The sequence below is a fragment of the Bubalus kerabau genome, chromosome 6 (assembly GCF_029407905.1).
Source record: "Bubalus kerabau isolate K-KA32 ecotype Philippines breed swamp buffalo chromosome 6, PCC_UOA_SB_1v2, whole genome shotgun sequence".
NCBI classification, from domain to species: Eukaryota; Metazoa; Chordata; class Mammalia; order Artiodactyla; family Bovidae; genus Bubalus; species Bubalus kerabau.
The window spans coordinates 19653140-19670254 of record NC_073629.1 but is presented as its reverse complement, the minus strand read 5'-3'; the positions used below and the strand labels follow the sequence as shown (position 1 = coordinate 19670254).

At 41.3% G+C, this 17115-nt stretch overlaps 1 protein-coding gene across 1 annotated transcript in view; it reads right to left on the bottom strand.

Annotated features, from left to right (window-relative positions):
* The window catches only part of THEM4 (thioesterase superfamily member 4), a 49013-nt gene that overhangs the window by 15579 nt on the left and 16319 nt on the right, over positions 1-17115 (bottom strand). Inside the window, exons 3-4 of the mRNA XM_055584266.1 lie at positions 10604-10763; positions 9513-9614 (exon numbers count right to left, since the gene is read on the bottom strand). Coding sequence (XP_055440241.1) covers positions 9513-9614; positions 10604-10763 — 262 coding nt within the window. The remainder of the gene's footprint in view (positions 1-9512; positions 9615-10603; positions 10764-17115) is intronic.

The following is a 17115-nucleotide window of genomic DNA, read 5'->3' as shown; positions in this document are numbered from 1 at the left end:
TAATCCTGTCTGCTTATGATTGGGCTTATATTTTTGTTTTGTTTGTTGTTTAAATGAGGCATCCTGCACAGGGTGCTACTGGTGGTTGGGTGATGCTGGGTCTTGTATTCAAGTGGTTTCCTTTGTGTGAGCTTTCACTATTTGATACTCCCTAGGGTTAGTTCTCTGGGAGTCTAGGGTATTGGAGTCAATGCTCCCACTCCAAAGGCTCAGGGTTTGATCTCTGGTCAGGAATGAAGATTCCACAAGTGGTTTGTTATGGCATTAAGTAAGATTAAAACAAATACCCCAAAACAAGAAAGCAAAGATGCTGCTAAGTCGCTTCAGTCGTGTCCGATTCTGTGTGACCTCATAGACGGCAGCCCACCAGGCTCCCCCGTCCCTGGGATTCTCCAGGCAAGGACACTGGAGTGGGCTGTCATTTCCTTCTCCAATGCATGAAAGTGAAAAGTGAAAGTGAAGTTGCTCAGTCGTGTCCGACTGTTCATGACCCCATGGACGGCAGCCTACCAGGCTCCTTCGTCCATGGGATTTTCCAGGCAAGAGTACTGGAGTGGGGTGCCATCGCTTTCTCCGAAGCAAAGATGAACCCCAGACAAATGGCAGTTACAAAATCAGGCAAATAATAATTAAAATAATGGAGTATACATATATACCCAAAAGCAAAGTCAAAATAGTCCATAAAAATACAGTACAGTAGACTGACCTGGAGAACAAATGAAATAAAAAATTGTATTTACCTGTTAAGAACAAAACTAACTAAAGCACAAACTGGAAAATAAAACTAAAGCAAGGTGCCAAGTAGGGAATAAAGCAATGAAAACAAAACTAACAAATATGTTGAGAGGAAAGGAAAGAAAGAAAAAATAAGAAAGAATAGACATGCAAAGTTAAACAGAGGTAGATGAAGAAGATTTATATACATTAAAGATTAACTGCAAGGGGAAAAGAATAGTAGGAAAGGCAAACAAAGGAATAAACATAGAAAAAATATAATAGGTCTAAAAAAATTAAAATTATAAAAGAGAGAGAGAAAAAAAAGGAAAACTCCACAGAACTGCAAAAGCCCAACATAGACACAGAGGTTTATAACAACAATAAAAAGTGTGACTGAATATACACATATACATATATACCCATCGGTTCAGTTCAGTCACTCAGTTGTGTCCGACTCTCTGCGACCCCATGAATCACAGCACGCCAGGCCTCCCTGTCCATCACCAACTCCCGGAGTTTACTCAGACTCATGTCCATCGAGTCGGTGATGCCATCCAGCCATCTCATCCTCTTTTGTCTCCTTCTCCTCCTGCCCCTAATCCCTCCCAGCATCAGGGTCTTTTCCAATGAGTCAACTCTTCTCATGAGGTGGCCAAAGTATTGGAGTTTCAGCTTTAGCATCAGTCCTTCCAATGAACATCCAGTCCCAATCTCCTTTAGGATGGACTGGTTGGACCTCCTTGCAGTCCAAGGGACTTTCTCAAGAGTCTTCTCCAACACCATAGTTCAAAAGCATCAATTCTTCGGTGCTCAGCTTTCTTCACAGTCCAACTCTCACATCCATACATGACCACTGGAAAAACCATAGCCTTAACTAGATGGACCTTTGTTGGCAAAGTAATGTCTCTGCTTTTGAATATGCTATCTAGGTTAGTCATAACTTTCCTTCCAAGGAGTAAGCGTCTTTTAATTTCATGGCTGCAATCACCATCTGCAGTGATTTTGGAGCCCAAAAAAATAAAGTCTGACACTGTTTCCACTGTTTCCCCATCTATTTCCCATGAAGTGATGGGACCAGATGCCATGATCTTAGTTTTCTGAATGTTGAGTTTTAAGCCAACTTTTTCACTCTCCTCTTTCACTTTCATCAGAGGCTTTTTAGTTCCTCTTCACTTTCTGTCATAAGGGTGGTGTCATCTGCATATCTGAGGTTATTGATATTTTTTCTGGCAATCTTGATTCCAGCTTGTGCTTCTTCCAGCCCAACATTTATACACCCATAAGCAAAATAAAAACAGTCCAATAAAAATAAAGTCAGTAGATTGACCCAGTGAACAAAGAAAACCAAAAATTATATCTACCAGTTAAGAACAAAACTATTGCATATCTATTCTTTCTTTCCTCTCTTTCCTTTCCTCTCAACATATTTGTTAGTTTTATTTTCATTGCTTTATTTCCCATGTGGCACCTTGCTTTAGTTTTGTTTTCCAGTTTGTGCTTTAGTTAGTTTTGTTCTTAATTGGTAGATATAATTTTTGGTTTCCTTTATTCACTGGGTCAATTTGTTAGTTTTGTTTTCACCAGATGGTCAATACTGAAATCAGATTGATTATATTATTTACAGCCAAAGATGGAGAAGCTCTATACAGCCAGCAAAAACAAGACTGGGAACTGACTGTGGCTCAGATTATGAACTCCTTATTGCCAAATTCAGACTTAAATTGAAGAAAGTAGGGAAGACCACTAGACCATTCAGGTATGATCTAAATCAAATCCCTTAACGATTATACAGTGGAAGTGACAGATTCAAGGGATTAGATCTGATCGAGTGCCTGATGAACTATGGACGGAGGTTTGTGACATTGTACAGAAGACAGGGATCAAGACCATTCCCAAGAAAAAGAAATGCAAAAAAGCAAAATGGCTGCCTGAGGAGGCCTTACAAATAGCTGTGAAAAGAAGAGAAGCAAAAAGGAAAGGAGAAAAGGAAAGATATACCCATTTGAGTGCAGAGTTCCAAAGAATAGCAAGGAGAGCCAAGAAAGTCTTCCTCAGTGATCAGTGCAAAGAAATAGAGGGAAACAATAGAATGGGAAAGACTAGAGGTCTCTTCAAGAAAATTAGAGATACCAAAGGAACATTTCATGCAAAGATGGGCTCAATAAAGGACAGAAATGGTATGGATCTAACAGAAGCAGAAGACATCAAGAAGAGGCGGTAAGAATACACAGAAGAATTATACAAAAAAGATCTTTATGACCCAGATAATCACAATGGTGTGATCACTCAACTAGGGCCAGACATCCTGGAATGAGATGTCAAGTAGGTCTTAGGAAGCATCACTACGAACAAAGCTAGTGGAGGTGATGGAATTCCAGTTGAGCTTTTTGAAATCCTAAAAGATGATGCTGTGAAAGTGCTGCACTCAATATGCCAGCAAATTTGGACAACTCGGCAGTGGCCACAGGACTGGAAAAGGTCAGTTTTCATTCCAATCCCAAAGAAAGGCAATGCCAAAGAATGCTCAAACTACCGCACAATTGCACTCATCTCACACGCTAGTAAAGTAATGCTCAAAACTCTCCAAGCCAGGCTTCAACAGTATGTGACCCTGAACTTCCAGATGTTCAAGCTAGATTTCAAAAAGGCAGAGGAACCAGAGATCAAATTGCCAACATCTGTTGGATTATCAAAAAAGCAAGAGAGTTCCAGAAAAACATTTACTTGTGCTTTATTGACTATGCCAAAGCCTTTGACTATGTGGATCACCACAAACTATGGAAAATTCTGAAAGAGATGGGAATACCAGACCACCTCACCTGCCTCTTGAGAAATCTGTATGCAGGTCAAGAAGCAACAGTTAGAACTGGACATGGAACTAACAGACTGGTTCCAAATCGGGAAAGGAGTACGTCAAGGCTATATATTGTCACCCTGCTTATTTAACTTATATGCAGAGTACATTATGAGACACGCTGAGCTGGATGAAGCACAAGCTGGAATCCAGAATGTTGGGAGAAATATCAACAACCTCAGATATGCAGATGACATCACCCTTATGACATAAAGTGAAGAAGAACAAAAGAGACTAATTGATGAAAATGAAAGAGGAGAGTGAAGAAGTTGGCTCAAAGCTCAATGTTCAGAAAACTAAGATCATGGCATCTGGTCCATTCACCTCATGGCAAACAGATGGGGAAATAATGGAAACAGTGAGACTTAATTTTTGGGTTTCAAAATCACTGCAGATGGTAACTGCAGCCATGAAATTAAAAGATGCTTACTCCTTGGAAGAAAAGTTATGACCAACCTAGACAGCATATTAAAAAGCAGAGACATTACTTTGACAACAAAGGTCCATCTAGTCAATCCTATGGTTTTTCCAGTAGTCATGTATGGATGTGAGAGTTGGACTATAAAGAAAGCTGAGCACCGAAGAACTGATACTTTTCAACTGTGGTATTGGAAAAGACTATTGAGAGTCCCTTGGACTGCAAGGAGATCCAACCAGTCCATCCTAAAGGAAATCAGTCCTGAATATTCATTGGAAGGACTGATGTTGAAGCTGAAACTCCAATACTTTGGCTATGTGATGCGAAGAGCTGACTCATTTGAAAAGACCCTGATACTGGAAAGATTGAAGGCAGGAGGCGAAGAGGATGACAGAGAATGATATGGTTGGATGGCATCAAAGACTCAATGGACATGAGTTTGAGTAAACTCTGGGAGTTGGTGATGGACAGTGAGGCCTGGCATGCTGCAGTCCATGGGGTCACAAAGAGCTGGACAAGACTGAGTGACTGAACTAAACTGAACTGCAAGGGGAAAAGAACAGTAGGAAAAGGAAACAAAGAAATATATGTAGAAAGATAGTAATCGGTTTAAAAAATGAAAAATTGAAATTAAAAAAAGAGAAAAGAAAAAAAAAAAAAAAAAAAGGAAAATTCCCCAGAACTGCAAAAGCCCAACATAGAAGCAGAGGTTTAAAACAACAATAAAAAATGTGACTGAGGAAAAAAAAAAAAGCTCAGAAGCTTAATTAGATTTCATAATGCCAATAAAATTGACAACTACAAGAAGGAGAAAAAAAAATGCAAAAGTATCTACAGAACAAGTCAAAACATAAGAATAATAAATGTTTTTCTTGAGTCACTGGTGTCAGAGTCCTTTCCCCCTCTAGGAGTCACAGTGCGCCTCACCTCCCTAGGATGCCCTCCAACACTGTGCTGATCTCTGGACCTGCTGTGGGGGCAGCTCAGATTCTAATCTGGTCCCACGCCTGTGCATTCTTGCCTCCAATGTCCACAGCTATCAGAGCTAGTGCGTTTTCTTTTGTGGGAGCTCTCAGTGGCCTTTTATATATTTCATAGACACAGAGTCTGCCTAGTTGATTCTGTAGATTTAATCTGCAGCTTGTACATCTGGTGGGAAGGTTTTGGGTCTTCTTCTGTAGCCACACTGCCTCTGGGTTTCAACTGTGGTTTTATTTCCACCTCTACATGTGGGTCGTCCACTGGGGTTTGCTCCTGAGGCTGCCCTGGAGGACTTGGGTGTGCCCACGTGAGGGCCAGGTGTGGAGATGGTGCAGCTGCTTGGGTCACAGGGGTTCTGGCAGCACCAGGTACTCAGGGGAGTTGGTGGCTAGGGCAGCAGGAAATATAGTGCTCTAGAAGGGTAAGGCAACCAGTATTGGCCAATGCACTCCAGTATTCTTGGTTGGAGAACCCCCCTGACAGAGAAGCCTGGCAGGCCATAGTCCACAGGAGCGCAGAGTTGGACAGGACCGAAGCAACCCTGTGCGCATAGAGGCAAGACTTTTTTTTTTGTCTGTGGCAGCTCTGCCCCAGTGAGAGTTGAGCATGAAGGTGGCGCAGCTGCTTGGCTTGTGGGGACCCTGGCAGCGCCAAGTGTGCAGGGACATGAACTGCCTCCACCATAGGAGTTATGGCACTCTCAGAGTCTTTTTTCAAGTCTCTTGGAGCTGGTGATCAGAAGGCCTCTTTGGCCAGTCTTTCTCTGTAGCTCCACCCATTCAGGCACTTAGAGTGCTTGCTCCCTTGCCTGGGGCCCTTCTCTGTTGTTCGGAGCGTCAGGCACACAGAGGGGCCCCCTTGGCTGGGGTCCTACTCTATAGTTTGGCACACCAGTCACTTAAAGGAGCACCCTGGGTGGGGTCCTACTCTGTAGTTCAGTGCGTCAAGTGTTTGATGGGCCAGCCTCTCTATTGTTCAGCTGCCAACACTGGCATATGGGGAGAGAGAGGCTATGAGGAAGGCTCCACCTGCTACGTGTGACTCAGCAGTATCGCCTGGCTTCCATGGCTGCCCGGCTTTCCTCCACAGGTATTTCCCACCACAGTCTCCTTCCTCACCTCCCCTTGATCCATCTCTCCACAGTCAACAGCAGCCCTCGCCCTGGGATTGCTCCACAACCCCTAAACTCCAGCTCCCAGCCTCTGCGCCTTCCAGGGGACCTGCATCCCTGTCTGGGGCATGTATGGCTGTGGCAAAGACTGTCTGATTCTCATTCCATTTAGGCTGCCACAAAGCAGCTGTCTTACTCTCAGCCTTAAATGTTTCTCCTCTGACTCAGACAATTGCCCCAATGTGGGGATCGGACCCCTGCCTCAGTTCCGCCACCCGCCGAGGGCAGGTCCAGTCCCACTAACATTCCTGTTTTTCCCCCTAGTTCCTTTATCCTACCAAGTTTTGCATGGTTCTATATATTCTTTTCTGCTGGTCAAGTACTTCCATCTACTCTCAGCTGGTGTTCTGCATGCACTTCTGTGTCTGAAGGTGTATTCCTGATGTATCTGTGAGAGAGATGTTCTCCATGTCCACCTGCTTCTCTGCCATCTTGTTGTCTCCTCAATGACATTTTTTTGTAGAAAAAGAAAAATCCACCTAAAGTTTACGTGAATCTCAAGGGACTCCAAAGAGCCAAAACAATCTTGAAAAAGAAGGAAAAAGTTGGAAATCTCACACTTCTTGATTTCAAAACATTACAAAACTACAATAATCAAGATAGTGTGGTACTGGCTAAAGACAGACTATATAGATCAATGGAATAGAATAGAAAGCCTAGAAATAAACCCTCACATATATGGTCAAATGATTTTCTACAAGTGACCAAAACAACTCAATGTGGAAACAACAGTCTCTTAAAAAAATGGTGCTGGGAAAACTGGATATCCACAAGTAGAAGAATGAAGTTGGACTCTTGCCTTAAACCACATATAAGAAAAATAATGTGAAAAGGACTGAAGACCTATATGAAAGACCTAAAACTATAAAACTCCTAGAAGAAAACATTGGGGAAAAGCTTCATGATGTTGGTTCACCAATGATTTCTTGGATATGACACCAAAGACAGAGACAACAAAATTAAAAAAAAGGGGAATACATCAAACTTAAAAAATTCTGTGCAAATGGGAATGTGCATGTGTGCTAAGTCACTTCAGTTGTGTCCAACTCTTTGCAAGCCTATGGACTGCAGCCTGCCAGGCTCCTCTGTCCATGGGATTCTCTAGGTGTGAATTCTGGAGTGAGTTGCCATGCCCTCCTCCAGGGGTTCTTCCCAATCCAGGGATCAAACCCATGTCTTTTATGTCGCCTGCATTGGTAGACAGGTTCTTTACCACTAGTGCCCCCTGGGAAATACAAGGTGAAGTGCAGATGAAATAATAAGATTTGTAATCACTGAGATAATTTGATCATTAGAAGAAACTAATTTGATGTTTAGTTAAATCCAATTATGTTTTTAATGAGTGCTTTAGTATTTAAAATAATTTATATTGTATTATTTATGTGTGGATTTATTAATATGTCTATAGTTGTAGACTTTCAGGTGGTCCAGTGGTTAAGAATCTACCTGCCATTGCAAAGGACATGGGTTTGATAACTGGTCTGGGGAGATTCCACATGCCCCCAGGGCAGCTAAGCTCATAAGCCACAACTTACTGAAGCCTGTGTGTCCCAGAGCCCGTGCTCTGCAACGAGAGAAGCCATTGCAGTGACAGGCCTGCATATGGCAACTGAAGAGTAGCCCGCTGCTTGCCGCAACAAGAGAAAGCCCTCGTGCAGCAACCAAGACAAAAAATAAATAACATTTTAAAAAATGTCTGTAGTTGTGTTAGTTGATGACACTGAATTTAATTGGGGTGACAGTAATAGCAGTTAAGGAACCACTTTCCCAATCTCTTTTAATGCTAATGAGATTAAATGGGTGTGTTGTGCAGTACTTACAAGAAGTCTTTTTGAAAGAGAGAAGACATCTATCCTTATTCCTCAATCTTGCTGTGCAGGACATGTGATGACAGGTTTTATTGCCACTCTGAACTGTGAAAAGATGAGCTGGAAAGAGCCTGCATCTCTGGAGCTGCCATACTAGATTTCTTTCACATAAGTTTCTATCTTGTTTAAGTTATTTTTATTTTGAAGTTACTATTATTGGCAGTTGGGGAGGAGGAAGTTAAAGCAGCTGGCCTCCAACTTTTTGGTGTGTGTGTGTGTGTGTGTGTGTTGTGGGAAGCAAAGAGAAACACTCCTAGGAGGCAAATGGCCCTGCAGGTGTGTGTGTGTGTCTTGTGGGGAGCAAAGAGAAACGTTCCCAGGGGGCAAGTGACTCTGACTAATTTTTTCTCACTGGGCCTGCAGGTAATTAGACCAGGAGTTGGCAAAGTATGTCTCATTGGCCAGGTACCTGTTTTAAAAATAAAATTTTATTGGAACACAGCTATATCCACTTATTTATGTATTGTCTGTGGTTGCTTTTGTGCTATGCTGCAGAGTTGAGTAGTTGCAGAGACTGTATGGCCCATAAAGCATAAAAGATTTGTAGAAAAAGTTATGCTGACCCCTGAAATAAACTAATGATTCATGCTAGGGGGGAAGAGTCTTTTTCTATAGAATGCCCTGAGTAGGACATACCTGGATAAGTATTACTTAAAGTGAATAAACCCATAATCTATGAAGCATGGCTCCCTGATGACTGACACAGAAGCCATCCAACAGAAGCCATCCAACCCTCTGGAATATAATATGGAGATGTTTTGTTACCTACATGCTTCCTACTGTGTGAAATAATAACCCTCAGAACCTTGTTTGGAGCTCTTCTCTACTAACCTCTGTTTTTAAACTCTGTTCTGCCCTATTGGTCTCCTTTTCTATGCTTATGCCAATATCCATAATATTTGATTAACTGTAGAGGTATAGCTGCATAATTGAAGAATTAGATAAGATCATGCTGAGCTTTGTTTTTAATGGATACCAAAATTTTCTTGCTGCCCTTTTATTTCTTTGTGTAATGTTATATAAAACTTATGTTTTGTTATGTAGTGGTATTTAGTGCTTCACTCAGATTCCTTTCAATCCTTTTTTCCCTTTGCTTTTTGGATACTTTTCTTAGAGCCTGCTCTGCTCAAAGACTGTGAGCGAGAAGTACTTGGGAAGTACTTCTCGTACATAAGTACGAGAAGTACTTATGGTCCCAGGGTAGTTCTTTTCTTATGACGAATGTGTGAGAGAATATGAAGACTCCAGCTCCCTTGCCTGAGGTAGGGACAATCCTGGGGTACACATTTCACTCTGGAATTCTTTGCATGTTCAGGATGAAGCTACCCTTTGCAGGACTGAGAGCCTAACCTTGGGTGACTTCCTTCCCTGTCCTTCTCCCATGCCCTAGCTAGTTTCCTCTCGGAGTACGTTCTTTCTTGCACAGAAATCCTTTTCTCAGGGTCTACTGCTGGGGAATCCAACTTATGACACCTAAGAAGTAAAGAATACCCATGAATTTACCTTTTAAAATTGATGTTGAGATTTGCAGTCATGATAGCTTCGCCAGTACACGAACCAAGAGCAATATCTATCATTGTTGCCATGGCACCTCCATGAAGCAATCTAGGTACAACAGGAGGAAATGAGAAAGGTATTCAGAAGTTCTGAGAACAGCCCCTTCAGAGACAAAAATTATCCAAGCATCCCATATAATTTATTTATTTCTGAAAGTTCCACTTATTTAATAGTTCATGTTCAAGGTAGTAAATATCAAATTATATTCATGTTCTTCTCGCCTTTGTTTTGTTCATAGCATAATACTGTAGTATTTGTAACAAAGCTAGAACCTAATAATAATCAGGTCACAAGTAAGCAAAAAGCTGAAATACAATTTAGGAAATTTATGTTTTTATCAAACTAACTATATAAATAATTGTTTAAAAATTTAGGAAATGCAGACAAACAGAAGAAAAAGAAACTAAAGATTATAAGGCCATCTGCTGCTGTTGTTAGGTCAGAGAAGGGAACTCACCTATACTGTTGGGGGGAATGCAAGTTGGTACAGCCACTAAGGAGAACAGTATGGAGGATCTTCAGAAAACTAAAAATAGAGTTACCATATGATCCAGCAATCCCACTTCTGGGCATATATCTAGATGAAAGTGTGCTAAGTCGCTCAGTCATGTCTGACTCTTTGTGACTCCATGGACTGTAGCCCACCAGGCTCCTCTATCCATGGGATTCTCCAGACAAGAATACTAGAGTGGGTTGCCATGCCCTCCTCCAGGGGATCTTCCTGACCCAGGGATCAAGCCCACATCTCCTGCATTGCAGGTGGATTCATTACCGCTGAGCCACCTTCAGGGAAGGCTATAGGGCCATCTAGTGACAAACCATTATTAACATGTTAATGATACTCTCTAAAATTATATGCTTGCACTACATCCTATGCTTTTGTCATTCAATAATTTGCATCTCTCTCTCTCTCTATATATATATATATCCATGTCAATAAATACATATCTATATTACCACTTGAATGCCTTTATTGTAGTCCATTGATACAAGGCAATACTCTTCTTAGATCCACATTTCTAGGCTATCATTCTTACCCAGGTACTCCTTGAAGATAAGGACCTCCTTGAAACAAGCAAACTGTCCTTTTCTCATCATTATTCTTGAATATCACATATTCAAAGCCCAGGCCATCCTCAAAGCTTCTGGTGAAGAGCTGCGCCTGTGATAATCGTTCTTCTTCCACAAGCTTTGGGTCTGCAGGGCAATCAGATGGATGCGCACATGAGAAACAGGTATGAGAAAAACACCATGTCAGAGACAAATATCTGTTCCCTGTGAGAATCACAGGTCAATGGATGATTGATTAAAATGCCAGCCAGGTGCAAAATCAAAGGGGATGGGAGAGTTCCAAAGAAACAGAACATAGGATATTTGTTCCTGTGGAATTGGTCTAAGTGGGGACACAGTAAAAAATAAATGAAATCAAACCAAAGTACTAACACATGGCAATCAGGAAATACAGTACATAAACGTGAAGGGAATATGGAATAATATAATAAAGTATAGACAGAAATCCTTCTTCAAATAAGTGCAGTTAAAATGGGATTTAAAGAAAGTGAGGAATGTAATAGTAGAGAAATTTTCCTTGCAGGCATGAGTTTAACCTGAGCAGAAGATAGATATCATACTGAATCAGAAACTGAGCCAGTTCAACCCAATATTCAATGTGATTATGATGCTTGAGTCTGAAACTCGGTCAGAACCATTATGGTTCATGAAATCAAGTTAGTGGGTTGTAAGACTTTAAAAAGAAACTTAAAAAAAAACATCCTCACGCTTCACATATATCCTGGATAAGTACTAGTGTACTCATTTAGATGTGTTTTCTCAGTTATACAACTGTGCACAAGTTGTGTGTTCTGGGTTGTGAGTCAAAATGTAGGTAACTACAAAATAAAGACTAAAAACTACTGCTCTGAGGGAAGGGCATATTTTTTCTTTCATATCCATTTTAAGATTTAATTCCCAAAACTCTCAGCTTTCTTTTACAGCTCATCATGATTTGCTATGTATAATGTTGTTTCCTTTATTGCTATAAGATTTACATTTACAAACTTGGAAAAGGATATGAGATGAGACGATCTGGGAGAAGTGGGGAGGACAAGAAAGGATGCCTGTTTTTTATGCCTTGAGCATTTGGTGGCAGACACCCTGTCTTTTGGACTCCATGTGCTCAACAACTGGCACATAGGCACACACTATGTTCATTCTAGCAGTTGTTGAGAAATTGAAGGATTTGAAGAGCCAAAGAAACTTAAAATTGAGAATCAGTCTCCCAGCACAGTAGAAAGAGTCTTGTCCTGAGAGTCGGAAAATTTTTTGTGACTTAGCTTTGGCCTAGAATTTGCTCCTTTCTCCATATTTTACCCATACAGTGAGTAGATAAATCCAAATGACCCCTAACGTTTGTCCCAACTCTGACATTCTGGGACTTCAGGATAAGATAAGCATCAAGTCTTTCTAATTTTTTACTTAGGATTTCAGAACTTCTGGTCTAGATTACTAAACATTGAGGTTACCTTATAAAAATGGGGGAAAAAAGATGGTGGGAAAGTCTGTTAGAAATGCAGGCTCTTGGGCTCTACTCCTGACCTACTGAAGCTGAACCTACAGTTTAACAAGATTCCCAGCTGCTTCATATTCATGTTAAAATCTGAGAAGAACTGGTCTTTTAATACATGAGATAACACTGAAGGTAGCAGAGGAGTAACACGATCAAATTTGCATTCAGAATCTCTGCCAGCCGGATGAAAGGAGGCCGATAAGAAAGATGAGTGAGGGGTTTTCCTGGTGGCTCACTGGCAAAAGAATCCACCTGCCAATGCAGGGCACACAGGTTTGATCCCTGCTGGGGAAGATCCTACAGGCCAAGGAGCAACTAAGCCCGTGTGCCACAATTATTGAGCCTGTGATCTAGAGCCCAGGAACCACAACTACCGAGCCCACACTCTGCAACTAGTGAACCCTGTGGGCCATAGAGCCCGTGCTCTGCAACAAGAGAAGCCTGCATACTGCAACAGAGTAGCCCCTGCTTGCTGCAACTAGAGAAAAACCCACACCTCAACTACAGAAAAGCACACACAGCAACGAAGACCCAGCATAACCAAAACTGAATAAATAAATAAAAATTTTAAAAAAGAGAGCCTATTAAAAAAAAAAAGATGAGTGAGAAGATCACTGAAACACTATCAAATCACAACCACCAAACTTTTCGGAGTCGAGGGGTGATTTTCTCCAGCTATGTGAGGGCCTGTGCAAATAAGTTGTGGCAGATGGCTGGATTCATCCAAGGCTGGGGTTATCCTGCACAAGTACGCTAAAGAAGTTCAGATAAAAGAGGGCTATGGAGATAGAAAGTAGAGGACTCAATGAGATGACTCAATGAGTCTTAATGAGGCCAAATAATTTTTTCTGTGGGGTCTTTGCACAAGTAAGCTGGTAGGAAAAAGGTTATAGTCAAAAAAAGGATGTCTAGTCCAGGTTGAATCACCAGTCCAGGTTCGATGCAGGATACAGGAAGCTTGGGGATGGTGCACTGGGATGGTCCAGAGGGATGGTATGGGGAGGAAGGCGGGAGGGGGGTTCAGGATGGGGAACACGTGTACACCCATGGCGGATGCAATAAATTTATTAAAAAAAAAAAAGAAAGGATGTCTAAATGTGTGAATTTGGAGGTTGTGCATTTTCTGAAGACGAAAAGGCTCAAGATGTCTACAGGAGCATGTTGCTGGGGCTGTGCAAAAGAAAGTTTATGAGGAGGTAAATAAACCCAGTAGCCATGATCTGGATGCTGGGTTGCCGAGAATAGTGTAGGGAACTGGGTAGAGAGGAAGACAGTTAACCAGGTGCTGAAATGCTCAACATATGAGGGAGAGGTTGGTAGATGACAGCTACAAGAAGAGGAAGTTGAGGGTGATAAAGTCAGAAGGTATAAACCTCAAAAGGAATGGGGTTTTCTAAGAAGCAGGGGAAGTAATGATTTGAAAGCAAGTGTGGGTAGAAGAGAGGACCTCAAACTCCTCCCTAGTCTGAGAGGGTCAAGTTTCAGGCAAGAGAGGGTAGTTAGGTTGGATGAAAGGATGAGCAGAAACATGTGGGTGGGAACTGAACCCTGGAAACCACTGATATTTATGGAGTGGATAGAAGGAGAAAGGGAAAATTGCTCAGAGAAGTTTGTGAAAGGCAACAGACAAAACATTTCAAGGAGAATGAAATTAATAGCTAGTTCGAGCACAGTAAGGACTGAAAAATGTCCATCAAATTTGACAATTAGGTTGCTAGTGGCTTAAGTGAAGAAATTTCAGTAGAGCTGTTAGCATAGAAGCCAAACTGCACTGGTTAAGTATATTTAATTAATTGTGTGAGGTGTTCAATAGTTAGAATGGAATTAGTACTACAAACTGCTAAATTTCCCCCTTATTTGTAAAATGGTTAATTCTCATTTCTCTCTATACTGGTAGTTCTATAAAGAAACTTACAAATAACCATTTTTTTTTTTTGGTAAAGGTGGTTTTATTTTTGTTTCATTCCTTCAGCAAATACTGAAGTACTCAGCAAATGCCATGAAGAAACTGAGGCAAGGAAAGGTAAAGTTACTTGCCCAAGGCAACACAGCTTTAAATTGTGGAAGCAAAATTTGAACCCACTCACTAAATTTCAACCATTAGATGAGGAAGTTATCTTTTGGATGGCCTCTAAAGCCTTGTGACTGAATGAGATTACCAACAGAGTATAGTGAAGCAAGGAGTACTAAGGTTGGAGACATGGGGCATCCTAACACCAAGCTTGAGGACAAGGAGGAACTGGCAAAAGAAACCAAAAGGCAAGAGGCAGTGAAGTAGAAGAATGTGGTGTCTTGGAAGCCACGTTCAAGGAGAAAGGAGTGGTCAGCTGTGCCAAAAGCTAAGTGAGGTCACTGGTTAGCAACATGAAGGCCATCGGTGACAGTAGTTCTGATGGAGTGGTGTGAGTGACAGTCTGCCTGGAGAGGGTTTAAGAGAGACTAGGAAGAAAGAAACTGAGATGTGGCATGTCTGTACGCTGATGAGAAAGATGTAGCAGAGAAGGGATGTCCTTAAGTAGGCCAAAGGGGTATAGTGCACACATCGACAGCTTGACCTCTCATTAGAGTATGGTTACTTCACTCACCACAGGACAAAGCAGAACATCAGGCACAGATACAGGGAGGAAGCAGGGGTTGTTTGGAAATTCTCTTCTGATTGCTTTGATTTTCTATGAAACAGGAGACAAGAGCAGCTAAGAGTAAGGCTTGAGAAAAAGAAGGTAGGAAACGGTCATCCAGGAGAGCAGGAGAGTGAGGAGACAAGGGAAAAATGAAATATGATGGCCAGGCAACATTAAGGGCCTACTTGGGGTCCTTAAACAAACAAACAAGCATCATGGGAAGTCCCTGGCCACCACAGGTGGCATGGGTTCTAATCCTGGTTGGGAAACTAAGATACAGGAAGTTGCACGGCATGGCCAAAAGAAAAAAGAAAACAACCCCAAAACATCACAATCCCCAAATGCCTCCCTAAAGATATGTTTACATGATTAAAAGGTAATGAGTAAAATGAGAAATATCTGTAAAAACTTGATGAAGTCAGGAACCCTATCTGTGTACTCAGGCTTATTTCAGGAATATGCTTTGTAGAGCACCGATCCTCAACAGATAGTTGCTGAATGAACATACAAAGGGTGTTGCAAATAAGAAACCAAAAAGGCTAACTCTAAAAATAAAGAATGTATACATTTTAGGTATACACACACACACACACACACACACACACACACACACACACATACATATATACCCAATATGCTACTGGAGATCAGTGGAGAAATAACTCCAGAAAGAAAGAACAGATGGAGCCAAAGAAAAAAACCACACCCAGTTGTGGATGTGACTTGTGATGGAAGTAGAGTCCGATGCTGTAAACAGCAATAATGCATAGGAACCTGGAATGTTAGGTCCATGAATCAAGGCAAATTGGAAGTGGTCAAACAGGAGATGCTAAGAGTGAACATCAACATTTTAGGAATCAGCAAACTAAAATGGACTGGAATGGGTGAATTTAACTCAGATGACCATTACATCTATTACTGTGGGCAAGAATCCCTTAGAAGAAATGGAGTAGCCATCATGGTCAACAAAAGAGTCCAACATGCAGTACTTGGATGCAATCTCAAAAACAACAGAATGATCTCTGTTCATTTCCAAGGCAAACCATTCGATATCACAGTAATCCAAGTCTATGCCCTGACCAGTAATGTTGAAGAAGCTGAAGCTGAACAGTTCTATGAAGAGCTACAAGACCTTCTAGAACTAACACCCCAAAAAGATGTCCTTTTCATTATAGGGGACTGGAATGCAAAAGTAGAAAGAAAAGAAACACTTGGAGTAACAGGCAAATTTGGCCTTGGAATACGGACAAACGCTAATAGAGTTTTGCCAAGAGAATACACCGGTCATAGCAAACACCCTCTTCCAGTACTTCCAGTAACACAAGAGAAGACTCTACACATGGACATCACCAGATGGTCAATACTGAAATCAGACTGATTATATTCTTTGCAGCCAAAGATGAAGAAGCTCTATATGGTCAGCAAAAACAAGACCAGGAGCTGACTGTGGCTCAGATTATGAGCTCCTTATTGCCAAATTTGGACTTAAATAGAAGAAAGTAGGGAAAACCACTAGATCATTCAGGTATGACCTAAATCAAATCCCTTATGATTATAAGTGTCATTGGAAGTGACAAATAGATTCAAGGGATTAGATCTGATAGAGTGCCTGAAGAACTATGGACGGAGGTTCGTGACATTGTACATGAGGCAGTGATCAAGACCATCCCCAAGGAAAAGAAATGCAAAAAGGCAAAATGGTTGTCTGAGGAGGCCTTACAAATAGCTATGAAAAGAAGGGAAGTGAAAGGCAAAGGAGAAAAGGTATACCCTTTTGAAAAGGGTATACCCATTTGAATGCAGAGTTCCAAAGAATAGCAAGGAGAGATAAGAAAGCCTTCCTCTGTGGTCAATGCAAAGAAATAGAGGAAAACAATAGAATGGGAAAGAGTAGAGATCTCTTCAAGAAAATTAGAGATACCAATGGAACTTTGCATGCAAAAACGAGCACAATAAAGGAAATAAATGGTATGGACCTAACAGAAGCAGAAGATATTAAGAAGAGGTGGCAAGAATACACAGAACTATACAAAAAAGATCTTCACAACCCAGATAATCACGATGGTGTGATCACTCAATTAGGGCCAGACATCCTGGAATGAAAGTGAAGTGGGCCTTAGGAAGTATCACTACGAAAAAAGCTAGTGGAGGTGATGGAATTCCAGCTGAGCTTTTTGAAATCCTAAAAGATGATGCTGTGAAAGTGCTGCACTCAATATGCCAGCAAATTTGGACAACTCGGCAGTGGCCACAGGACTGGAAAAGGTCAGTTTTCATTCCAATCCCAAAGAAAGGCAATGCCAAAGAATGCTCAAACTACTACACAATTGCACTTATCTCACATTCTAGCAAAGTAATGCTC